Source organism: Folsomia candida, unplaced genomic scaffold, assembly GCF_002217175.1.
Source record: "Folsomia candida strain VU population unplaced genomic scaffold, ASM221717v1 Fcan01_Sc013, whole genome shotgun sequence".
NCBI lineage: Eukaryota > Metazoa > Arthropoda > Collembola > Entomobryomorpha > Isotomidae > Folsomia > Folsomia candida.
Genome location: NW_019091205.1, coordinates 4,428,681 through 4,453,324, shown reverse-complemented (window position 1 = coordinate 4,453,324; position 24,644 = coordinate 4,428,681). Strand labels below are relative to the sequence as shown.

The 24,644-nt window shown below is 39.2% G+C and overlaps 2 protein-coding genes and 1 long non-coding RNA gene across 3 annotated transcripts; 1 reads left to right on the top strand and 2 right to left on the bottom strand.

Moving 5' to 3' along the window:
• The first annotated feature begins 6,892 nt into the window (after positions 1 to 6,892).
• On the top strand, positions 6,893 to 8,734 carry LOC110855615. The gene is made up of 2 exons (XM_022104024.1): positions 6,893 to 8,437; positions 8,702 to 8,734. Exons 1-2 carry the CDS (start codon positions 6,893 to 6,895, stop codon positions 8,732 to 8,734), a joined length of 1,578 nt encoding a protein of 525 aa, XP_021959716.1.
• An 8,849-nt stretch (positions 8,735 to 17,583) lies between these two features.
• Positions 17,584 to 18,330, bottom strand: LOC118437443. Its single transcript, XR_004836113.1, has 3 exons — positions 18,239 to 18,330; positions 18,103 to 18,168; positions 17,584 to 18,003 (listed from the first exon to the last, which is right to left on the bottom strand). It is a non-coding gene; the product is annotated as an uncharacterized LOC118437443 (long non-coding RNA).
• A 219-nt stretch (positions 18,331 to 18,549) lies between these two features.
• Positions 18,550 to 22,537, bottom strand: LOC110855677. The gene is made up of 6 exons (XM_022104088.2): positions 22,342 to 22,537; positions 22,100 to 22,258; positions 21,865 to 22,039; positions 20,674 to 20,966; positions 20,021 to 20,263; positions 18,550 to 19,215 (listed from the first exon to the last, which is right to left on the bottom strand). The coding sequence occupies exons 1-6, from the start codon at positions 22,408 to 22,410 to the stop codon at positions 18,931 to 18,933; spliced, it is 1,224 nt and encodes a 407-aa protein (XP_021959780.1). The 5' UTR covers positions 22,411 to 22,537; the 3' UTR covers positions 18,550 to 18,930.
• Between the last annotated feature and the right edge of the window lie 2,107 nt (positions 22,538 to 24,644).

The window sequence follows — 24,644 nt, the reverse complement described above, 5'->3', positions numbered from 1 at the left end:
AGTGTTCCGGATTGGGATGGAGGCCGCAACTCCGAATGTGCTGGACAGTGGGCAGTCGTGGGAAATCAGGAGATGATAAATAAAAAATGCCAAACGGAAATTTCGCCTTATCATTTCCTTTCCCTATGCTTTTATATCATGCAATCATAAACAAATCCCCACAACGCATGGGACGAAAACGTTTTTTATGGGAACAGGATTACAAAATTGGTCAGATTGATGGTTGATGGTTGATCGTAATTTAGTTTCATGGGCAGTGGAATTTTAACTTACCCAAACTTTCACCTTACCCATATTATTATGCTAATAAAATAACTATGTATTAGTATCTTTAGATCAGGGTTTTACCGTGGGGAAAATAAGGTGGGGAAAATGGGTGGGTAAAATGGGTTTTAGCCACCCACCCCAAAGCCCCGCAAGTGGGGAAAATGGACAAAATGGGGAAAACACTTTTGGGGCAAAACGATTCACTGTTTCACTCTCAACTTGAAAGATAAAGTAATTCAGCATATTAAATAACACGAAAGCTCTGAAAATTATAAAAAATATAGATAATTGCTGACTCTGTAATCCTTTCTTCGAAATTGTTTGCATTTCCATCTTCATGTGTAAAGTTATATTAGGTTGTTGATTCATATTTGCTATCACTGGCAAGATCTAATGACAAAAGATAATTTGTATCCTTTATGAGAGACTAAAATGAATGTAAATTTTTAGGATATTTCGTTTTTATCCCGAATTTACCCAGACTGTAGTTTTATTTTTACGAAGCTGGGAATTTTAAACCTAATTATTTAACGGTAAAATAAAAAAATCGAGTGGTTTATTTAATAAACAGTAAGAACAGAACACAACAAGGAAAATAAACTACCCCCAATGGTGGTGGTGGTCCACCACGTCACTATAACCCGTCATACCCATTTCACACTACTCTATTGCTCGATACTGAACGAATGTAAAGTTTTGGAATGTGGTATTGACGAGGGCCAACCTCAGGCAAGTAATTGTTTATAATTAAGTAAATTTAGTTGCTACAAACAATGCGGTCTCGTTCCGATTTTGACAAAACCAGAATAATTATGTAGCTTACGCGAACAATTAAACGTGTACCAAGATTTTTCATAATGCTCAATTTAAACGGAATTATGATGAAATATGTAAGCGAGAATTTGCAGTTTTCTCCTTAACGAGAAAATATTAAGGACAAAAATGCAAATTCTCGTTTACAGATTCCATCATAATTCCGTTTAACCTAGGGCATGCAATACCGGTATTCGAGTACTGGTATTCACCGGTATTCACTTAAAATCTACATCTTTAAACGAGGTTTAGCATTTTTTTTTTAATTTTCTGTTATGATTATATCCACTATTAACTTGAAATTAATAGATAGAAATTAGTAGTTCAACTTATTTATTGATTATCATAATGTGCAACATTTTTCTTGAATGATCTATGAACACAGCGGACAAGACAGGCCAAAATTAGAGGCCCGGTGATAATTGGGGGCCCGGCTAAAATTTTGAAATCTTTATCCCTAGACCCGACTATATTTGGAGACCGGCTATAATTAGAATAGGGCTATACATAGAGGTTTTACGGTAAATTGTCAATTTATTCCAAACTTCGAAAAGTCTAATCTTGGCAAAATAAACTCCCAAGACCCATCATCGCATAATAAGCTTACAAGTCTTATTATTTCTAATAATGCTCAAAATATGAACAGATCGTTGATTGTCCGCCCTGGGAGGAAGGTGTGCCCACCTACCACCCGCACCCTTACGATTGTCGAAAGTTTATCGAATGCACCAATGGACATGCAATCGTGCAGTGCTGTAGTCCTGGGATAGTGTGGAATCAAGACTTGTTGGTCTGCGATCATGAGGGTGTGACACCATGTGTCATCGTCACCACTCCCCCTCCCTCGTAAGTTCCATGTAGGTCTCTTTTTCAGTGAAATGATACATAGTTGCATACAGTGAAAAGTTGAAGATTTCACTGGAACAACTTAGATTGTGTTGTCAACATTGATAATTTTGGTTTTTCATTTCTGAAATGTGCGAATGTGACTTGTGCGAATTTGACAATTCGAATTTCAAAATACAATACAATACAATTCTCAAAATAATTATGTATCAGCTAAACTTTATCAAAATCCTTTAGATGTTTTTTATGATTTAACGAAATTTATCTATGTTTAGGACCACGTTTTTGAATTTTCGGAAATAAAGTTTCAAAGTTTTGAACCAATTTTAATTCGAAATAAAATAAAATAAATGTAAGATGGATTTTAAGTCATTTGTTTTTAATTCTACAAATTTTTAAATTTGAATTAAACACAGAAAACTGGTGAAGTTGACCTGTACTTCGAATGCCCTAGAACAACTTCGTATTGTTTGCACCCTTTTTATATTTTGCGTTCTCTATTGATGTTTAAAACAATGTTTAAAGAGACTTAACAACTACTACTCCAACTACCTCTACGCCAAATGTAACCACACCAACTACAACTACACCAACTACAACTACACCAACTACAACCACACCAACTACAACAACACAAACTACAACAACACCAACTACAACCACACCAACTACAACCACACCAACTACAACCACACCAACTACAACTACACCAACTACAACCACACCAACTACAACAACACAAACTACAACAACACAAACTACAACTACACCAACTACAATCACACCAAGTACAACTACACCAACTACAACCACACCAACTACAACAAAACCAACTACAACAACACCCACAACTACTCCTCATACAACTACTACTACCCGTCCAACTTCAACCACCACGCCGTCAACTACAGAAGGGCCCCCGCCATTTGGAAATGGGACTCTTGTCAGATTCATAAGCTATTTATCACCACGGGTAAGAGAGGCTACCATACCTTAGAATGAGCAATATATGGCTGTACACTAGTGTTTAAGCGGCATATGTAAATACGTTAAATGTTTTCATAGGCGATCGAAGCTTACAGATCAGGTCTTCAATATGGAAACAAGCTTCATGCTAATTCCGCATCGTTGGACTGTTCAAATTTGGCACAAGTTTGGATGTTGGTGACAATGAACGGCGTTGGTAACAACCTTAAAGGCCGTCCATAAATTTTGTACAGCAAAAATCGCAATTTTCTAGACCTCCCCCCCCCCTCACTCCCCTTAAAAATGTGTAACATTGGCACGATATCATTGAAGCCTTAGACCCCCACTTCCCCCGGCTAGGGTTATTTAATTTATGGACAGCCCCTTATTCCCTTGTACCGTATCGTAAGGATAAGTAATTGTATAAAATTTTAATTCATTCCACAAAGCTCCTCGAGTAATTTAAGTGCAAAAAGTATGAGGGTGAAATTACTATCCTGTGATTAATTCAAAACGTTCAGGTCAATCCGCCGTGTCGATGTGCCCCTATCCATAAGGTGTATTTAGATCACACGGAATAACTATAGAGTTCCCATGTTCCCAACTTACAAGGGACACTCACGACCTGTCGGTTGAGTCAAAGGTACCCAGTGGGTACCTTTGACTCAAAAATATAGTGGGTACTACCCACTATATTTGTTTACCCCAAATGAAGGATACATTCATATTTCCGTATTAAAGTCATATTTGGCGCCGTGGCGTGACGCCAAACTAAAAAATCTGAATTTTCGACAAACTTCAAATCCCCATAACTTTTACACCGGATTTTCAAAATTGCATGCTCAAAATGATTAGAAAATTCGAAATTTTTTAGAAAAAAAAATAAAAACAAAAATTTATATTTCTGAGATATTTTTCGAGGAACCACGATGTATCAGAAAATTGCAAAATTTTACAAAGCTCAATTTTTTAAAAAACTTCATTACATACGAAAGTTGAACTCTGTCATTATTTTCGTAAAAAATTTTGAAAATCTCCTCCGGATTTCAAAAGTTATGGAGGTTTTAAAATTAAAAACAGTTAAATTTTGCGAATGTGGCACCAGGCCACGGCGCTAAACATGAGTTGTTTAACACGGAAAAATGAATGGATCCAACATGTGGGGTGTAGGTGGATTCTAAAAGCATGATGGGTAACATGGACTCAAACATTAGGTCGTGAATGTTCCTTATTAGATCAATAATCAAAACAATGAATTTGTTTACTACAAATTCGTTTTATACAGGCGGTTTGAGATTATGCAATTGTCCAACTCATCCAGCACATTTCGACGTCTTATTCAGTTCCCTACCATTTTAAAATAAAGCTATGAATTTTGATTAAAATGAATTTTGAAAAGTTGTCAAAATTCTTTCCGTATTTAACAGGCATTTCCGTAATCCTAAAAATTTTGAACTTTAAATCAATTGATTTAGAAAAAAAGTTTTGAAATATGTCTGTGATCATAACGAACAAAGCTTCAGAGTATATTTGCACAACTAGAGAAATCAAAATTTCACATCAATCGTTGTTAAATAAATAACTGAATCAAGTTCCTTCACAGGATTCGACGTCTACTTACTGGCAATTTTTTAAAGTTTCCGGGACTCAATATTGGGCGATAAGCAACATTTTTAGCCTGAGGAATAATACATATAAGTACACCGGATAAAGTCACATCTTAATACGTGGACATAAGTAAATCCAAATTGCCATAAATTACTAAACCATTTATGTATGCACTTGTTTATTAAAGTATTCCGGACGATATCGGGATTGAGATGGTGGCAGTAACTCTGAATCTGCAGGACAAAGGGCAGTGGTGGGAAATCAGGAGATGTTAAGAAAGCCAAAAGGAAATGTCGCCTGTAACCTTTCTTTACCCTATAATTTTATAACCTGCATGCAATCATAAACCAGAGTCGTGGTTCCATCGCCTCAAGCTATGCAGATGCATACATGTATTTATAGACAAGTATCGGTACATATGTATGCCTGATTCATGCAATATCGAAAATAAATACTAAACATCTAAATATGGTTCAAATCTGGGTTGGGGCCAGCCATATATTGCACCATCAAAAATTCTCGATCCTATTTAGCACCCACCCACCCAACAGGAACATTGAGGGATGAGGAATTTTGACATAGGCAAGATAGGGACTCCTAAGCCACCCATCCACGAAAATGATGACGTAATATATTAACATTCCGGTTGCGTTATTTGATGAATCCCGATCCCGGTATTATCCCTGAAGGATTAAGGGTAGCAAGCAGGCTTCATGATTTGGCAGGAGAATCGTACCCAGCCTCCTTCCGAGCAAGATGCCATGAGACTCTTCAGTATGTAACTGCATACCTCAAGTGTAAGGGAACGATTATAGATCGTGTGGTTTTATCACCAACAGTGTTTTGTTAAAAAAACGATTTTTTTTTATTTTTTCGTAATATGTTAGTGTTTAATCAAAATCTGTAGGGTTACGGGTAAATCATCGTTGGATAACTCGAAGGCGGGTAGGGTGGTAGTTGGACAACTCGTAGTAGGGTAACTCGTAGGAGCGAAAAGTGTCGTAGTAGGACATTTTCGTCGAATCCAATTTTATTTTAGAGCATTATTTGGAGTGTTCATAATAGGGTAAAAAGCAATGGAGCTTGAACAAATAATTCGCTAGAAAATAGAAAAAGACGTATCAGAATTTTGTGTGAAAGCTCTCATATCCCTCCTTACTGAAGTTTTTTCAAGTGAGTAACACTTGACCGTTGTAACGCCACGGTCGAGTGTGAAAATTTCTGGCAACCTTCCCACAGCTAAACGGTACAAATTCAACTAAATCGGCGGCTATTGCATCTGGTTGAAAATTATCAAACGCTCAAATTAAATAAAACTTTGTAACTTTGTAATAACTTTGTAAAACGTGTTGCATTAAAATGCTAGTTAGTATTTTACCTAAGAACTTAAGTTCTTAGGTAGAGTTACGCATGTCGATAAAAGGCATAACGACGCTGTAGATAAGTCAAAGAAGAACTTATTATTCAGGCGCTTATCGCACAATGTTCAACTGCTTTTGTTCCAACATATAGCGATGTCTCATGCTTAAAGCGTAGATGGACTAACGCATGGAAATTTTCAAAAAGAAAAGAAACCTAATTTTTGACAATCTTGTACACAATTTAATTTGAGTGTAAATTTTAAAGCTAAAAGACAATTCCATATTTTCGACCAAATATTCTTCTTCGACTTGTCCTCTTTATTCACTTGTCCGCCAGCGAGTTGTTCTTCCCCCGACTTGTCCGCTACCAAACTTCAGACGACGATTTACCACCAACCCAATCTGTATATTTTATTGCTTCGGGTCACCTCATTTGCGTAAATCTCACTATGCCCATTTTCGGCGATACCTGCCTTATACACAGAATAAACTCTGTTTCAAGCTAAAGGTGCGCCCACACTTGCAATTTTTGCTGCGAGATGCGGCAGTTTTTGCTGTTGCTGCAAAAGTCGTGCAGCGGCAACAGCAAACGCCGCATTCCTGTTCACATATGCCAAACTTTTGCAGCAAAAATAGCAAGGAGATGCGAGCTGTTGAGGCAGCTTGAATCGAGCAGCAAAAGATGCCAAGTCTGAACGCCTCGACAGTTTTTGAGAAACTGCTCAGTTCGTCATGAATTTCCGTATGTTGAGTGCTGTTAATTTTGTATACAAACTCCTGCATAATTTTGGGTGTTTCGCCATATAAACTCGAAGGTAAAACTTGGATTTTCTGTATACTACAAGATAGCTTTTTGGTTTTATATTCCATTGTTAAATATATCGATAATATCAGTATGCCGTTTGATTTCTTAAAAATTAATAGATTCATTAGAAAAGTTGAGAAAATCAATCTTAGCCAAACAACAACAACTAAGAATTCTTCCCAACACGATCAGAGAGAAAATCTCAAAATACATGCATGATGATACAATGGCTTTCAATCTACAAGTCAAAGCCATGCAAGTAAAGAAATTTGAAAAAATCCTGAGAGGAACTATCCCATTAAATTCAGCTGGATATCAAAACAAAACACCATCCCCCAATGAAACAGATACAAACCATGACATCACAAATAGCATAGTGAATTTATCTCATCGCACACTAACGGAGGATGAAACAAAAGCCCTTCAACTAGGTCTAAATTATGCTCTCCCATATTTCAAGCACAAGGACCTTATTGTTGAAGCAGGCATAAACATAGAACTTTGTTTGAATGACTTCGAAATAACTGAAGTACACAAGAATAAAATCCGATCAGGAATTTCCAGAATATTACACTCAGAGATTAATAAGCCAGACGAAATATCCAAAGATTACAAGTGGCTTAAACCAATATGTAAAAATCTCAAGGAAGATGAAACTATCACAATTGTCCCTGCAGATAAGGGAAATATGACAGTGATCATGTCCACAACCAAATACGAAGAAAAAATTGAAGAACTTCTAACTGATCCGAATTACACCATCATTCCCAACGACCCTACGAAATCAGTAGAACACGAAATTCACACCCTTGCGAAGAATTTATTCAAATTAAAAAGAATCGACAAAAATCAATACCAACACATTTCTCCTTCTAACTCAAAGATCCCAAAATTCTATGGATTACCTAAAATCCATAAAGACGGTCTACCCTTTCGTCCCATTGTTGATTTCCGAAATTCGCCCTCTTACAATCTGGCTCATTTTCTAAACAGGATCCTAAAATGTGTCACATCAAAATTCCCCACGACGCTAAAAAACTCTTACGAGTTTGCAGATAAAATCAAGAATTTTATTGTCCCACCCAACCATGAATTGGTCTCATTTGATGTCACTTCATTATTCACACGCGTTCCAATTCAACAAACCCTTGACTACATCAAAAAGCGACTGGACTCCTGCAATGATTGGAAAGCAGTTACAAAACTGACATCGGAAGAAGTAATGAAATTGATCAAAGTAACAGTCAACTCCAACTACTTTACTCGGACTGGGAAAATCTACAAACAAAACGATGGAACACCTATGGGAAGCCCAATTTCACCTATCTTTGCAGAATTCTGTCTACAAGAATTAGAAGAGCAATTAATATTGAACAATCCGGACATCCCTTTTTACCAAAGGTTTGTGGATGACTCCAACGGCTGTATCCAGGTGGGCAAGAAGGAGAGTATCCTCCAATCTCTCAACAGTTTTCATCCCAGTATAAAATTTACATGCGAAACTGAAGAAAATTGCAAACTACCGTTTTTGTATGTTTTAATATCCCGAGATGAAGATGGAGCCATTCACAGACAAGTTTATCGCAAGCTGACCCACACTGGGAGATACCTCAACTATAATTCATATCACCATCCATCCCAAAAGTTGGCCGTAATTGATGCCCTAAGTTATCGAGCTTTCAAAATATGCGATGATGAATATTTAGAAAATGAACTAAAATTAATAACAAGCTCTTTAATGACAAACGGATATCCGAAAAGTTTAATCAAAGTAAGAATAGAAAAAATGAGGGCAAAATTTTCAACCCAACCTATGAAATTCAAGACGAGGCAAAATCACCAAGAATAATCTTACCATATATGGGACCACTCACCCACCGATTAACGGCTTACTTACGCAAGAACCTAAATTGCGAGTTCGGATATTTAACTGGAAAAAAGATGAAACAAATAATATGTTCCTACAAGGAGAATCCACCACCCGATAAAGTAGGAATTTATAAAATTAAATGCTCTTGTCCCTCTATGTATATAGGTGAGACAAGCCGTCCGCTTAATCAACGCGTAAAAGAACATCTAAATGACGTCAAGAAGAAAAATGTAAAATCAGCGGTGGCACTACACATCATGGAGAATCCCAACCACGATATCAACCAAGACTCAGCAAGTCTAATTCTACCCGAACGGCGAAATTTTCACAGAAAATTTCTTGAAAGTTTATACATCCGTAAAACCTCTGACGCCATGAATCAAGACCACGGCATGAACCTCAATCCAATCTGGTCTTCACTAATGTTACCTCTGATCAAGCGCCCCTAACAACGATACCGTTTTTTGAATAACAAAATAATTTATGATTAGTTTTGTGAGTGAAATCAATCTTGTTTTCTCGATTTCCAATATTGTCCCTGAAGATGATACTAGTGTGTATCGAAAGCTAGGAATAAATATCTGCATTATCACAACAACCATGTCGTCCGATAAATCCAATACAGATTCATAAGATATTTCATGTCGACATGAATTATGTTAAAAAGTTAACACAGAAATGCATGCATGCAAGAAATTGCAATAATTAATTAACACATTTGATATCATATGATCATGGATAGTTAAGACGTCAATATGTATTCCTATCCCCGTTAAAAAAACTTAAAAGCAATTATTATATATAAGGAGTTTCGATTCCATAATTTTCAAGTAGAGATTATCAGTGCTTGAGATTTATTTTCATGGATGTCAAATCGATTTGAAGATATCACTTAAAAAAATATAATCTGAGTATATATAAAATAATAGAGTATGTATAAAACAATTCTTTAATATAATTGGAGTCAATTAGAATTGAAGAATAGAATTATAAATATTGATAAAACCCATGTATATAACATATAAGACTATGTGCATTAATTTCCTTGAGAAAAACCAAGAATTAAATGAGAATCCATTTCAGCAGCAAGTTGCGGCTTCTCTGGGAGAAGCTGCAAAAAAAGAGGCTGCGCAGTCAAAAAAGTTGCAGCGGCAGCAATTTGATGCGTATATGTGAGCGCGAGAGAAGAAAATGCTGCCGCAGCATTTTCTTATCTCTTGCTGCCGGCAGTTCGGCGCGGCTCCAGGCAGTTTTTGCTGCTCATATACATCGTGGCCATAAAGTTTCTGATGAGGCAAAGAATTGTTTTAAACGAGTGTTATTTTGGCAAGGAAGAAATTTTATTAACCAAATCGTTTATGGTATGTTTTGCACAAGTAATTTGTTCGTCCTCCAGACGAATTTGTTGGTTCTGAAGTTTTGCCCTGAAAAGTTCTGACAGATTTTCCAAAACTGCTTTGAGAATTTTTTTCAAAGCGGTTTGAAAAAGTCGAAACCGGGAAGCACTATCGCTTGGAACTGGTTTGTCGAGCGTCTTGAAATTGAAGTAGGGTCATAAATTTTTTATTGGGTTCATGTCCGGGCTTCTTTCGAGCCACACACCTTCGCCAGTATGGTAAATGCCCGTCACTCGAAAAAGCAAATGGTAACATTTGAAGTGTGGGCTGGTGTCATAGATCGGAGTACTCCGGGCTTGGAGTACGTACTCCGGCCTCCGGAGGCCGGAGTACGCAGCTTTTTCTGGAGGCCGGAGTACGCGGAGGCCGGAGTACACGTGGCCAGCCGGAGGCCGGAGTACGCGGAGGCCGGAGTACACGTGGCCAGCCGGAGGCCGGAGTACGGAGGCCGGAGTACGCAAAATTTCCGATCGCATAGATAGGAGAATTCCGGGCTTGGAGTACGTACTCCGGCCTCCGGAGGCCGGAGTACGCGACTTTTTCTGGAGGCCGGAGTACGCGGAGGCCGGAGTACGCGTGGCCAGCCGGAGGCCGGAGTACGCATGGCCGGAGTACGCATGGCCGGCCGGAGGCCGGAGTACGCATGGCCGGCCGGAGGCCGGAGTACGCAGAGGCCGGAGTACGCGGAGGCCGGAGTACGCGTGGCCAGCCGGAGGCCGGAGTACGCGGAGGCCGGAGTACGCGGAGGCCGGAGTACGCGTGGCCAGCCGGAGGCCGGAGTACGCGGAGGCCGGAGTACGCGTGGCCAGCCGGAGGCCGGAGTACGCATGGCCGGCCGGAGGCCGGAGTACGCGGAGGCCGGAGTACGCGTGGCCAGCCGGAGGCCGGAGTACGCGGAGGCCGGAGTACGCATGGCCGGCCGGAGGCCGGAGTACGCATGGCCGGCCGGAGGCCGGAGTACGCATGGCCGGCCGGAGGCCGGAGTACGCGGAGGCCGGAGTACGCAAAATATCCGATCTATGGCTGGTGTTCCGCCATCTCAAGATGGAATTTCTTTCGAATTTGGAAAAAACTGTTTGATCTCCATAGTATCGAAATACATGGGCGAAATGTGGTCGCTGCAAAACGGTCCGTCTATATACTAACCAGCAAAACTGATATCCAATTCCATCACGCCTCGAGAGCAGAGCCCACCGTAAACCGTTACATGTAGTCGTTTTTTTGGAATCCTTGTCTCGTGAACTCCGTTTCTATCCACAATTTACTACCTTGTATAGTGAGGATTTGCCACAGGATGACCATGTATTCAGGTCTTGTGCGTACACAAAATTCTAGCCCCTTTTCAAGTGCAGTCAAGCAGCCGTTTATCTCGAAAAAATCGCCAGAAACCAAGTCGATGCTGAAAGTTTTGTCCCAAAACTGGTTTGTAAGGAACTTCCAGAAAGCTATGTGACCCAACTCACTAGTTTTTGCATGATGCTGCATAGTGGAACGAAAGATTTTCTACCTTCGTCCATTAATCGATCTGTTTGATTTAGGACTGCTTAACACTTTATTGTCGAAGTACCAGATTTTCGGCTCATTATTTTTAAAAGCGCATTCCAAATGATGTGTAGGAGTCTTGTGGGTCGTCCTGGATGAATTTAGTCCCATATTTACTTCCGGTTCCTCCACAACTTAACAATATTTCAGGCAACCCAAATTTCGGAGGGTTTTCTGTCATTCATCCAAACGTTGGGTTATTTTAATAATTTTTTCAACAAATGAAGACTAACGTCTGGGGGACATTTTCAGAAAAAATTAGTACCGAAAACATAACAACAAAAAAGTTTCAGGATCGGATTTGAAAATATTTTGACTCGTCAGAAACTTTATGAGCCATGTATGAGCGCCTTTGCAGTTGCTGCAGCAGCAGAAACTGCCGCATCTCGCCGAAAAAGCTGCAAGTGTGGGCGCATCTTAATGCGTCAAATTATGCGCACGTGGTGATCCCCTACTTCCGACTATTCTACACGTGTGTGTGTTCCTACATACCCATTCATTTGTAACTTTTGGGAATTGTCTGACAATCGGAGATAGGAAATATCTGACCAAATCGCTTCCTATTATCATCCTTATTTATTGTGATCACTTACCTATGAAAACTCTTACTACAAACGTACATACCTACATTGATACTCTTACTAAAACTGATCTGACCACTTCTTTTATGCTCTGGGGATGAGTTGTCTCCCTCCTTCATGTTCTTTATTTTCGCTCCGATTCCAGATTTTGTCATTTTCATATATAACCATATTCTGACCCCACAACGCATGTGACGAAAACGCTTTTTATGGGAACAGGATTACAAAATTGGTCAGATTGATGGTTGATGATCGTTTCATGGGCAATGGGATTTTGACTTACCCAAACTTTCACCTTACCCATATTATTATGCTAATAAAATAACTATGTATTTGTATCTTTAGAAAAAAAACAATTTACTACCATTAACCACGCACATATATAAGCTTTTACCTTCAACATATATATCTATGAAGCCCCAGAGCATTACTGGATAAGAATATGCACACCATCCCTCTGTGCTGTGGGGCAACGTTTAGAATAAAACCTTAGGTTGTGTGAATGGAGTATTTATATTTACTACGTTTATTTATATTTATTTTGCACATATAAGCTATCATAAGTTATCATAGGCAACAAATAAATTTGGACATGCCTAACTAAATTAACAAAAGAGAAATCGTATTATTCACCACTAAACTACCAAACATTAATTCATTAGTTTTCTTGGCCCTGAAGAAAGTATAGTTCCCGAACCCTATCGGGGCCGCCACGGGTCTCAAACTTTTCACAATTTTGACATATTCCTTCATTGTTCTAATTTTCCTCGTCAATCTCAATTCAAGTAAATTTAGATCCTGCTTCGTCTCTCTATCTACCATGGTAATCATTCCCCAACCTATTTTAGCCATAAGTGCGATACAGAGATATCCAATGAAATACATTGTCACGACAATTGGAGGTAATTGATGGTTCAATCTGATCAATATGTAACTTGCCGAACACAACCCAATACTCCCACACGTTACGAGAAAGAACAGGCCGTTTCTCACTATGAGTTCCGTTATATTATACCCGATCTGGCCGCATTTATACCACATGATCAGTATTTCTAAGTCGTACAGTTTTATAAGAAATAAGGGATAAATCTTCATCATCGTGGTAGCACAGTGCAGAATATATATCATAACGGAACATCCAAAGCAAATCATTAAGGCGTAATGGTATGCGAAAATTACATTAACTACGTAGCACACTAGGTATAATGAAAACCTGGCCAAATTCCTTGTTGTATGTTGGGAAAATACGTAGCCAAAAATATATGAAACCGCATCCAAGTCAAGATGCATCAGGATTATTACACCGAAAGGAATTAAAATATAGGTCGTCGCCGCAAATAGAGAAGTTAAAAGGGACAGGGTTCCTAAGCTGGGGTTTTTGAGTAGATCATCGGTATCATGTCCGTAGTGGATTTTGAATTCTGTAAATTAATATTAAAATGTCGTGAGTTGTTACATATTCTTTTTTGAATCATATATGATTAGCAAAACGGTATTGAATCATCACCAAACCGGGAGCCCACATAACTTAACCAAATTGTGATAATATTTTACCCCACATTGTGATAAATCTTCCCCACAATGTGTTAAATCCTCACTATCCAGTGCTAGGTTTACACATTGTGGGGAAGATTTATCACAATGTGGGGTAAAATATTATCACAATTTGGTTAAGTTATGTGGGCTCCCGGTTTGGTGACGATTCAATACCGTTTTGCTAAGAGTGTAGTTACTATATATGTACACATGTAAATTACGGTATATACCTCCTCCTCAGAATTAAATTACCTTTCGTCACGTGCCAATAAAAATCAACGATGCGTTCCATTATTTGAACAAACAGCTTCGGATTCAAGGTGTCAAAAACTAATCCATAAATGGAGCCCAAACCGATAAGAATAAAACAAACCCATGTCCAGAAGCGCATATCACCAAACAAGTCGTCTGCATCCTTACGCAAGCCGTAAATTCCGGCCGTGCAGAATACCACAATCCAAAAACTGGTTAGCAGGGGGACGACTCTAAGAAAGGGGTATTTAAACTGGACAGGATCGATTCGAAGAATTTTTTTCCGAGACACAAACTTATAAGGGAGTTTGTACGGGAGTGGGGAGTGTTTCCCGTAAAAGTGTTCAACCAGAAGGGCGGCCCCTAACGGTGTGCCGGCCTCAGAAAGAAGCTTCATTGGGATATTAGTGTTTGGATTTATTTTTTAGATAACCAACTTTAATATAAGAACTTTTCTTTACGTTAGTTCCTTGACTTGGGAGAACTATTACTGTTTAGATAGAAGGCTGTAATTGGTATGGTTGATGAATGCCTTTTTCGCTTCTAAACTTTTATTTTTGCATTAAGTAATTTCAGTATCAAACCGGTCATTTGGATGAAATTGACTTGCATAATATAAGTAAATGGCATAAATATGTATTTGTAGTTAACATATTCATACGGTAATCCATAATACCTAGTTGTAAAGGCTCAAGTGTCAGTAGTTTAGAGGGCTACAACTTTTTTAATTTTAGCAATACAAATTTCTGATGTATTGCATTTAAAAGCCAGTTAAATTTCAAGTTGGAAACAATTTTTAGTCTTAAAAATTTCCTCCTCCTACGGCAATGCCACGCTGAAGACGAGGCGGCAACTCCTCGATGGAATTACGCACAGATTCCAGGGACATTTTGTGGCATTCCGGGATCAGAAAATTTTTCCAAGCCTCCGCACTTCTACGGGGCTTAGAACACACCTTTGCCCCTAACTTTGACCATTTTTCATATTCCGGTGATTCAAATCCAGCAAGGATGATGACCATTTCTGATTGGAGATAAAGACCGGAATTTGTTTTTTTAGCTACGCTTGGGTCATTTTTTGCACTATAAGTTTGTGCTGAGTCCTCCTGAGAGGTCCCATCGATTCCATTGAATTGGATCTCACTTAGGGGATGTACCACCGACTCAAAAACATATTTTAAGAAATTTGATTCCCCCACCTCCCCCCAATTTTCAGAAAAATGTAGAGAAATTACCACAATTTGCTCCCGCCTGCCAAAATCATCAAAAAACCTGGATATTGTGACTTTCTGACCTTTTGTCTATATCGGGGGATGTCTCTGACCGATTTTGCGTAGATTAGGACAACTCGCTTGTTAAAAGATTTTTCCGATGTGAAAATCTCCTCATTTGTAAAAATAATCCTGCTCACTTTTTTGGAGCGTACCGCTTGAGGTGACTGCTGCATTTCTTTAATCTGGCTTTCCTTTGGGGTACGATCAGGCTGTGGCAAGTACCACATTTTAAAGCCTTAAGCCCAAGCTTCAATTTGAGCTATCATTGGATAATTTGCGTCGACCCTGTCAGCAGCGGCCCGGTTTACTTTGGAATTTCTTGAATTTCTTCGGATTCCAGGCTGGAGAGGCTTAACGATGGGTGTGGTCCTTGGAGGTTTTCAAAAAATTCTTCTTCGACTGTTCTTTGTCGACTCGGTCCCCATGAACGTTTTTATAGTCCGTTGGGCTAAATTAAAGTACACCTTTGACTTTTTCAACACGTCAAATTCACTGTTTTTCTTTGATTTTTTTTTGTGAAAAACTCGCCGCCCGCTTCTCTTCAATTTCCTATATATTTATCCAGATGTTCAAAAATTACAAAGTCCATAGTGAATCATAATGTAAATCGCATGGGCTTTCCAATGCGCGTATCCGTTTTTAATTCTGACAGGTAGTTTTCGAGAAATTAGCTGGTGACACTTGAGCCTTTACAACTAGGTAGACTAATTTATTCTTGGCTGACTTTTAATGCTTTAAGTATGAGGTCGGATTAACCTTCAGGGTCGTAACGACTACAATTATCGTTTAAGAAACCGTTTAGTTTGGGAAGACTAAACTCGTCCTGAAAAATTAAGGGTAGGTGCGAAAGGAGGGCAATTGTCGCTTCTGAAAGAGAGCGGCGTCGAAAGTATTTGAAGCGCCACCACCAGGGATGAATCTGATTCGCGCCGCTAATCTAATAATCTTTTTTTGACGACTTGTTTGTAGGTACGAAAAATTAGCCTTGTATTAAAATATCAAAAGTTACAAATTGATCTCAAAACTCATTCAATTGATTCAATTCTAGAAATTACATGGGACTAGATCATCCATAGTAGCCTTAAGTTTTGATATTTCGGAGTATAATGCAATTCTGTACCTCTGCCTTATTAAAATCACGTACTTCCCCCTGCCACAATTGCATAACGTCTTCAACCTAATGCGTTTTTCTGCAGTTGATGATCATACGCCTTAAGAGGTTAATACTTTATATATCTTAAATCCCGTAAATTTAATGAATAAGGGGACGTTCTTAAATTACGTAACGCTAAAAATTGATTTTCTCGACCCCCCCCCCTCCTACCTTTAACATGGGGTACATAGGCACGATATCATTGGGACCTCCCCCCCTTCAAGCGTTACGTTATTTAAGAATAGCCCCTAAGTAAGCAGTCGATTGACTTTATTTTTAAGTTCACGAGGAATACAGACTTATCAAAATCAATACTGTGTCCAGTCTGCGCATAATAAGTTTTCTCCGCCGCTAACAAGGCTAAAGAGCAATAAACAATTCCTTACCGTTTAATAATTAATTTGATGATTATAACTTGGGAACGTCCATATATTACGTCATCAAAAAGGGGGGGTGGGTGGTCTCGGGTGTCTTACTCGTGTAAGTTTAATATGATGAATAGGATAGGGAAGTGGTGGGCTGGTAGTTTCAAAAACCGGGTTTTTATGTAATACTTGCACATCCCCCTTGCAACTAATTCGAGAAAAGTTTATCCTGCTCACTTAAAATCTTCCAACCTTTCCCAAGTCCGTCTAGAAATAAATGGCCTCTGGTTGATTTGATTATCATATTTTTTTGCATAACGGCCATATCGCAGGAAGAAAATTTATATAATTTTAGATTATTATGCGAAACCTCAATTTAACATAATTGGCATTTTCATTGGGTAATATAGGTTTTCAGAGTTTTCGTAACTGTGGGTTGGTAAAAAGAGATTCTCATCTACGTCATGGTCCCATGGTTGACGTGAAAGATTCTTCGGAAAAAATATTTCGTAAAATTGTATTTAATTTTCCCTTGCCTATCGTCATCGGTAACTATGTATGGTTATCAATGATAACGGTAGATAGTTACCGATAACTTTGCACGATTCTGTATTTTCATAGAATTTTTTATAAACGAAAAGAAATGCCTCTGCCGTGCCTATATTTACAGGGGTGGTGGAAGCAGGGGGACATTATCCCCCAGAAAATCATGGAAATCCTATCTTGCCCATGTTATTAAGCCTCCTCTTCATATCTCACAATGCTAAAGTCCCCCAAACTTCCGCCGCCACAGTAACTTTAATAAAGAAGGCAAGGAATTTTCGTAAATGTAATTAATTTACACTATTTACCACGGTAATAAGGTGACATGAAAATCCTAATTATTTTTATGTGTGACACGAGTTATTTACTTGTTGGTAGTTGGCAAATAACAGCAAGTTTCAGAAGTTGAAATAGAATGACTGAATTTAATGAATTTAATGAATGAATTATGAATCTCACATTTTATTAATCTTTAACCATCATCATTAATCAGAATCATAACTGTTGACATCACTGCCCGACTCTTCTCCACTTTCGGAATACGCATTTGACATTTCGTTTGACCCCCGTTCCAAGTTTTCGTCCCTTGAGGACCTCCCCGTTCAGAGCGGAAATCAGCGAGTCGACGTCTTCATTCCGGCCAAGTCGAATGAAACAAAATCCTTTAAAGGTGGATGGTTCTCGGTCCGAAAAAGTTGGCTCCCTTGGAAGGACCACGGTGAATCTGGAGGAAAATCCCTTCGATTTCACGAACTCTTCAATGTCCCCCTTCGTGATGCCACTTCTTCCCCCGAATCCGACAAATACTGTTCGTGGCATAGTAACCTATTTTTAAAAAAGGATATGTGTAAGGTTATATACTTTAGATTATCGTAAAGTTTCAAGATAAGGTTTACGTAGAATGAACTGGGTCCTTTAACTTACGCAAGGATTGAAGAATTTACAACGAAAAACTTTGGTCGAGTTTTTTTTATTGATGAACAGCTCAATCTGAAATTAAACAATTAAGTTGAATCGGGTTCCTTGAGTAATTAACTATGTATGCAAATGCGAAAATTACCTTTCAAATGTATTTTTACGACTTTTTTACCCGCGCGGGAAGAGTGAATTAGGATATTCTGCAGGTTAGCGGTCGTAACTTTTCTCTCGTCGCCCCGAGTTATTAATTATTAAGTAATTATTACATAATTTGTGCATGCAAACTTTGCATTCATTTTCTGCTATAATTTCGGACTCTTAAATCTAATTTCGAATATTATTGATAAGTGTTAGTAATAGCTCGGCATTAAAGTTTTACCATATGAGTTTTACTATATGTACAAGATTTCTAACGTTCCAAGATGAAATATGGGAATTTTTATCAGTCCACGGTTTGCAAACAAATGAAATTTTATTGAAATGAAATTTAAAGTTCAAACAAGAAACATGAATTGATGAATAATCAACCTCTAAAAATAGAGTACTGAAATTGACAAAAAGTAACAATTTGATTGGACCTACAAACTTAGAATTTGGAATAATTTGTAGATCGATATAAAGTAAATCCTCCTTTTACACCCATAAATATTTATGAATAATTAACTTCAAGTTAACAAGAAACATGAATCATCAACCTCTAAAAATAGAGTTTAAATTGCAAAAAGTAACAATTTGATTGGCACTACAAATTTGGAATAATTTGTGGATAGATATAAATAAATATTAAGTAAATCCTCCTTTTACACCCAGAAATATTTGTGAAAAATTTCCGATTCAATCAAACTTCAAATACTCCGGATAAGTCGACACATCCTCCAAAAGTTGATCAAATTCTTGAACAGCCTTTGTCTTCGGATGTGAAATACACACCAATAATTCCTTCGCTTCGGTCAAATACTGCATCGCCAGTGGCAGTGTGGCCGACTGCATGACTGCCAAGCAGAATCCCAGCTTTAGGATGGAAAGTCTCGCCAAAAATGACGCCTTGACCTGGGTCTGGATCGACAAAAGTGCCTCGATTTGGCGCAGCTTCGTGTTAACAGACTTCTTGGAACGTATCTAAAAAAATGGATTTAAAATATTAAGGGTATTCATTTTTTCTTCGTATTCTTCGTATCGTAAAATAAGTCACGGTCACGACGACTGTTACAAAATTTTGTAAACGGAGTAAGATTTTGTCATAAAAATCAAGTTACGATTTTTACGAAGCTTGACACTTTGCTTTTTTGTTCGTAAACTATTTTACGATACTAAGGTTACGAAGAAATAATGAATTCCCTAAATGACTAATGTTAAAAATAGCAAATAATTTTAAAAAATGTAAATTTATTTGCAAACTCTTAAAAATAAAGTTACCCTTTTTGAAAGGGAAATGATCTCTGAATTTTAAATTGAGTAAATTACACTAAATCCATGATATATTTTGTTTTTTAATGTTACCTGGGTTTAGTATGGTTTACTAACAATGGAGGCGCAAACCATGTTCAGCCCAGATAATTTTTTGACCTTATTAGTTTGAAAAAGCAAGTCTTTACAAACAACATTTGGTTCGGCACTTGGGCAGATGCGCAAATTTCAGCACGTTATGGGCGCCGCAAGTTTGCAAAAACGCACGAAGTTGAGCTCGCGCTGGGCATTGCCCGAACAATCGTGCGTTTTTGCAAACTTGCGGTGCCCATAACGTGCTGAAATTTGCGCATCTGCCCAAGTGCCGAACCAAATGTTGTTTGTAAAGACTTGCTCTTTCAAACTAATAAAGTCAAAAAATTATCTGGGCTGAACATGGTTTGCGCCTCCATTGTAAGTTTAGAATTTAGACTGTATTTATTTTGCAAAATGGGAACATTATTTTTAAGTGTTTTACCTCCGGCTGTGGAATTTTCAATGACCGATCAATCCCTTTCCCCTCATCGATTAATTGGTCGAGATTCTCGTCTCGACAGAAACAGTCCTCCCGGCAGATGATGTTGTACGTCGACTGCAAATATGCCCTCGACTCTTGGGCAGATTCCGAGCTTGCAGTGAAACTCGTCTCGTTGAAGGCAGAATAGCTGACAGTAATCTCTTCACCGGCGGCGATGTCTCGATGAGCGTGGAGAACGACGACCTAAAGTTTATGTATAAAATAAGGTAATTAGTTATAACACTCTTAAAAATAATGTTACCTTATTGAAAATAAAATAAATGTAAGCTCAATATCATATTATTAATATTCATACTAATTGAATTTCATAAGTAACCTATTCCACATCTAGAGTGAGAATGTACTACTTTTCAAAACCGTAACATTAATGGCATTTATTTTGAGTTCGGATCATTCGCAAAAAATATAATTCGCAAAAACTTTTAGTTTTACAATTCATTTGCGAACTTGTGCATCTCAAGGGTTAGAATTTGGCTCGCAAAATATTTGGAAAAGTTATATCGCGATGCGAACTCGTCATGAATACCCTCAAAGTATTTCTAAGAGTGTAATTAGTTTTTATGCCATAAATGTAATTTAGCATTATTACTTACACTCATCGCACCATCCTCGACCGGAAACCGGCTAGCATTGCAGTCACAGGCATGATTGATCATCTTGAGCCGGCCTAACGATCCGACCGTGTCCGACTTGGTGAGGCCCGAGCCGCTGAATATCTCCGCGATGGGACGGTGCTCCACGACCAGGATTCTCTCTTTAGCAGAGAAAGAACGCATCGCCACGATTCCGAGACCTTTTCCCGGCACGTGAGCGACACACCAGTCCTCGTCTTCTTCCCCGTAAGGAATCCCGCACCAATTTTTGTGCCCTTGACCCTTCCCACGGACTGAAATGAAATGCAACGACACAAAACATGGTTTTAAATATATAAGCAATATTTGCATATTTACCAAATATGCAAAAATTAACTAATTATTATTCACAGCATATCCATTCCAAGTGTACATAAATACACTCAGAATTCTAAATTAAGTAAGTAAACCATACAAAACCCAGAGTAAATTTTCCTCTCTATAAAATTAACGTTTCTCTGGATTTAGTATAGTTTACAATTACCAATGCATAATTACTTTTCAAAATGTTGGCATTATTGTTAAGAATGTAATTTTAGAGATGTACATAAATATTAGTTCCTGCGAGGACTCTAACTGAACACAGTTAGAGTTCCTGGAAAGTGTATTTGAAAAAAATCACACGTAAAACAGATGAAAAAGTGAGATTTTTGGAGCACACACGATTTCGTTCCAGCTGCCAAACGTGGTGGCTGCAACTCTCACCGCCACCACCGCATCAAAATTGACGTTGAAATCACATAGGTGGCGTCTGCACCCATATTTCGGAGTCGCGTATTCCCAAATTTTAGGTTCTACGATGGTTGGTCTACTGCAGAAATAGGGGTGCCGACGCCACCTATGTGACTTCAACGTCATTTTTTACGCCAGGATATGTGGGGAAGAGGGGTGGTGGGGCTGAGGCACGGTGGTGCACCACCGTCGTGGGCGAAGCACGAACTGCTTTGCCGGGCAACAGCCACCACGCGCTGCGTGAATACTACCGATTAAGGGGGAAAAATGAACCCTCTATCGATGCGTTTTTCCTTATGCACTTTCCGCGAACCCTTTCTGGCACCTCAAAATCTCAAATGCCAGTTGGGTTCGCCGCGTGAACTACATAAATATGCAATAATTAACTAATTATTATTCACAATTGGTTAATAACCCCACCTTTGCAAGACCAGTCCACAAGTTGACACTCCTTCCCGCAGTAGACACGGCGACGACACTTTCCACAGCGACGTACCTCCTCGCCAGAGACTTCGAGGTGACACACGGCGCAATGGTAGACTTTGGCGGCAGCATCCTCTTTCCCGAATTCTTTTGCAATCCGTTCCTCCTCAGTCTGCGAAATATGCAAATTAAATAATTAAAATTAACCATAAATTTGGGTCTAATGACGTACCTCCATCTTCTCGTCGGCTTGATTGCTGCTCGATGTCGACGTCGACGGGGTAGGATTTCCCCCCTCTTTCCCTCCCCCAACCAACATGTCGGGAAGCGAGGTGTGGTCGACGGGTTGAATTTTCTCCCCCTTAAGCACCACCGTGGACGGAAGTTCAATCTAAAAAGTTCGAAATTTTATGTAAATTTAGAATTATGATGGAAATTTGAATTAAGACAGTAAAAAATTAAATATTTAGTTACCTTGTTTTTCGCCATGAGTCCCATCACGATTTGTAAATCTTTCGCCACAGAATCGTTACCTTGTTCCATCTTCTTAATGAATCTCCAATTAGGGCACGATTCGATTAATTAATTGCGAAAACGGAATTAATTAATTGCCAGAGCGTAGTTCGAACAGGTGTTGATTGTGATTTTGGTGGAGTGTGCAAAAAATCAGCTCTGCCACCAACATGGGTGAGAAAGGGGCGAAGAGCGACTACTCTCTCTCTTCGGCGTTGTACTTTATCAACATGAACGACTTTTTCCATTTAAATGGGAAAATTATACTTCATAAGCCATTTTTATTATTTAATAAAAATGGGAAACGATTTTGGAGTATAATTTTTCAAATTACACCAAAAGCATACAAAATTCAGAGGGCGAAATGACTTTTTTCCAGTTCGAATTTAACATAGAGTAGCAACAATGAAAACCGGAATCTCGAGGGCCACAAAAAATTAATTTTGTTCAGATTTGCATAGTTGGTACAGGAACAGGTGATTTTTGTGAGATCGACAAACAGTGTATTATTACTCGGGAAGGTGTTTCAAAATTCCCAGGGGGTGTAACCCTTTCAAGATATACATATTTAGGTTCAGGGGATTAAAGTCAATGCATCTAAAAAAATTTCAGGCCACACCCCCTGAGGGGGAGCAAGACCCCCAGGGGGTGTGATTCGTAACTTTTTATATTTTCGGAATCACAAACTCATCCTCACTCTAAATTCAAAGTTTTAAGGATTTAAAAAAAATTTCCGGGCGAGTTATACCTATTTATATGCCCCAAAACGTGCGTTTCCGGGCTACTTTAAGGGGTGGAATTCCGCGCACGGCAGCTACCCTACCAGGGTATTTACGGTTTCTTAATGCTACGAGGGAGTACCACAACTTTGCAAGAAAGGTCCGTAGGGTACCTGCCGTATCCAGAGTTACACCCCCTCAAACTTTCTCAAAAAAGTTGGTTATTATGGTTGTCTAATAGTAGCTATGCTGCGTGGTTATTTCACTGCGAAGTGAAGTGGAAATTAGTTAGATTCAGAGTTTCATCACTTCTGTGGAAGTGAAGTGGAAGTGAGTTCAAGGATCCAGAGTTTCGTCACTTCTGTGGAAGTGAAGTAGGAGTCAGACAGGAGTACTCGGAATTTGTCACTCCACTGCGGAGTGGAGTGGAAGTGGAGTGGGAGTCAGACAGGAGTACTCGGAATTTGTCACTCCACTGCGGAGTGGAGTGGAAGTGGAGTGGAAGTGGAGTGGGAGTCAGACAGGAGTACTCGGAATTTGTCACTCCACTGCGGAGTGGAGTGGAAGTGGAGTGGGAGTCAGACAGGAGTACTCGGAATTTGTCACTCCACTGCGGAGTGGAGTGGAAGTGGAGTGGGAGTCAGACAGGAGTACTCGGAATTTGTCACTCCACTGCGGAGTGGAGTGGAAGTGGAGTGGGAGTCAGACAGGAGTACTCGGAATTTGTCACTCCACTGCGGAGTGGAGTGGAAGTGGAGTGGGAGTCAGAAACGAGTACTCGGAATTTGTCACTCCACTGCGGAGTGGAGTGGGAGTGGAGTAGGAGTGAGTCGCGAGCACACAAAAATTGTCACTCCACTGCGGAGTGGAGTCAAGATAACCACCCAAAATAACCGCCATCTGACAACCATCCCAGATAGCTACCATCAGACATTGAATTTTTTAAATTTAATGTGTTTTTAATTTTCGCGCCATTCGAAACTTGACTTTCTTTACGCTCACTTTCGTTGCGGAAAATTTGCTTTCAATTCCATTGCTGACTGACATTACCAGCAAATAATTTTCGCTCGCCCGGCGGGAGACGGGCTTATACGCTAGTTTGGGAACATTTCAACCCCGGTGTCGGCTCCAACCGAAGGTGGAGGACTGCAGGAGGCACCATGGGCATCAGACATCGACGTCAGACAAAATCTAAATACAGAGCATGGGCCATCCTTACGTAGAAATTTTCAACAATTTTTCTAACCTACATATAAATTTCTTTTGGATAATTAACTTGCTCCATGTGATGCCCCATGTTCTGGGCTACAAGTCTACAGCGCTACTTCCTTGATGAAAACACTTCCTGACACTTCTGAGGGCTTATTTTTAACCACTCGTCCTTAAAACTTTTGCAAAGTCCATTGAAAGTTGTAGCTAATTTGTACATTTTCTCTACGACGCACAGGAAATTGACCTTGTCCCGTTACGGTCATCTACCCTGAACCAAGCTTCGTCGATTGTGACCACAGGTTCGTCGTTACCTCCAGCAAGGTGGTCCTGGTA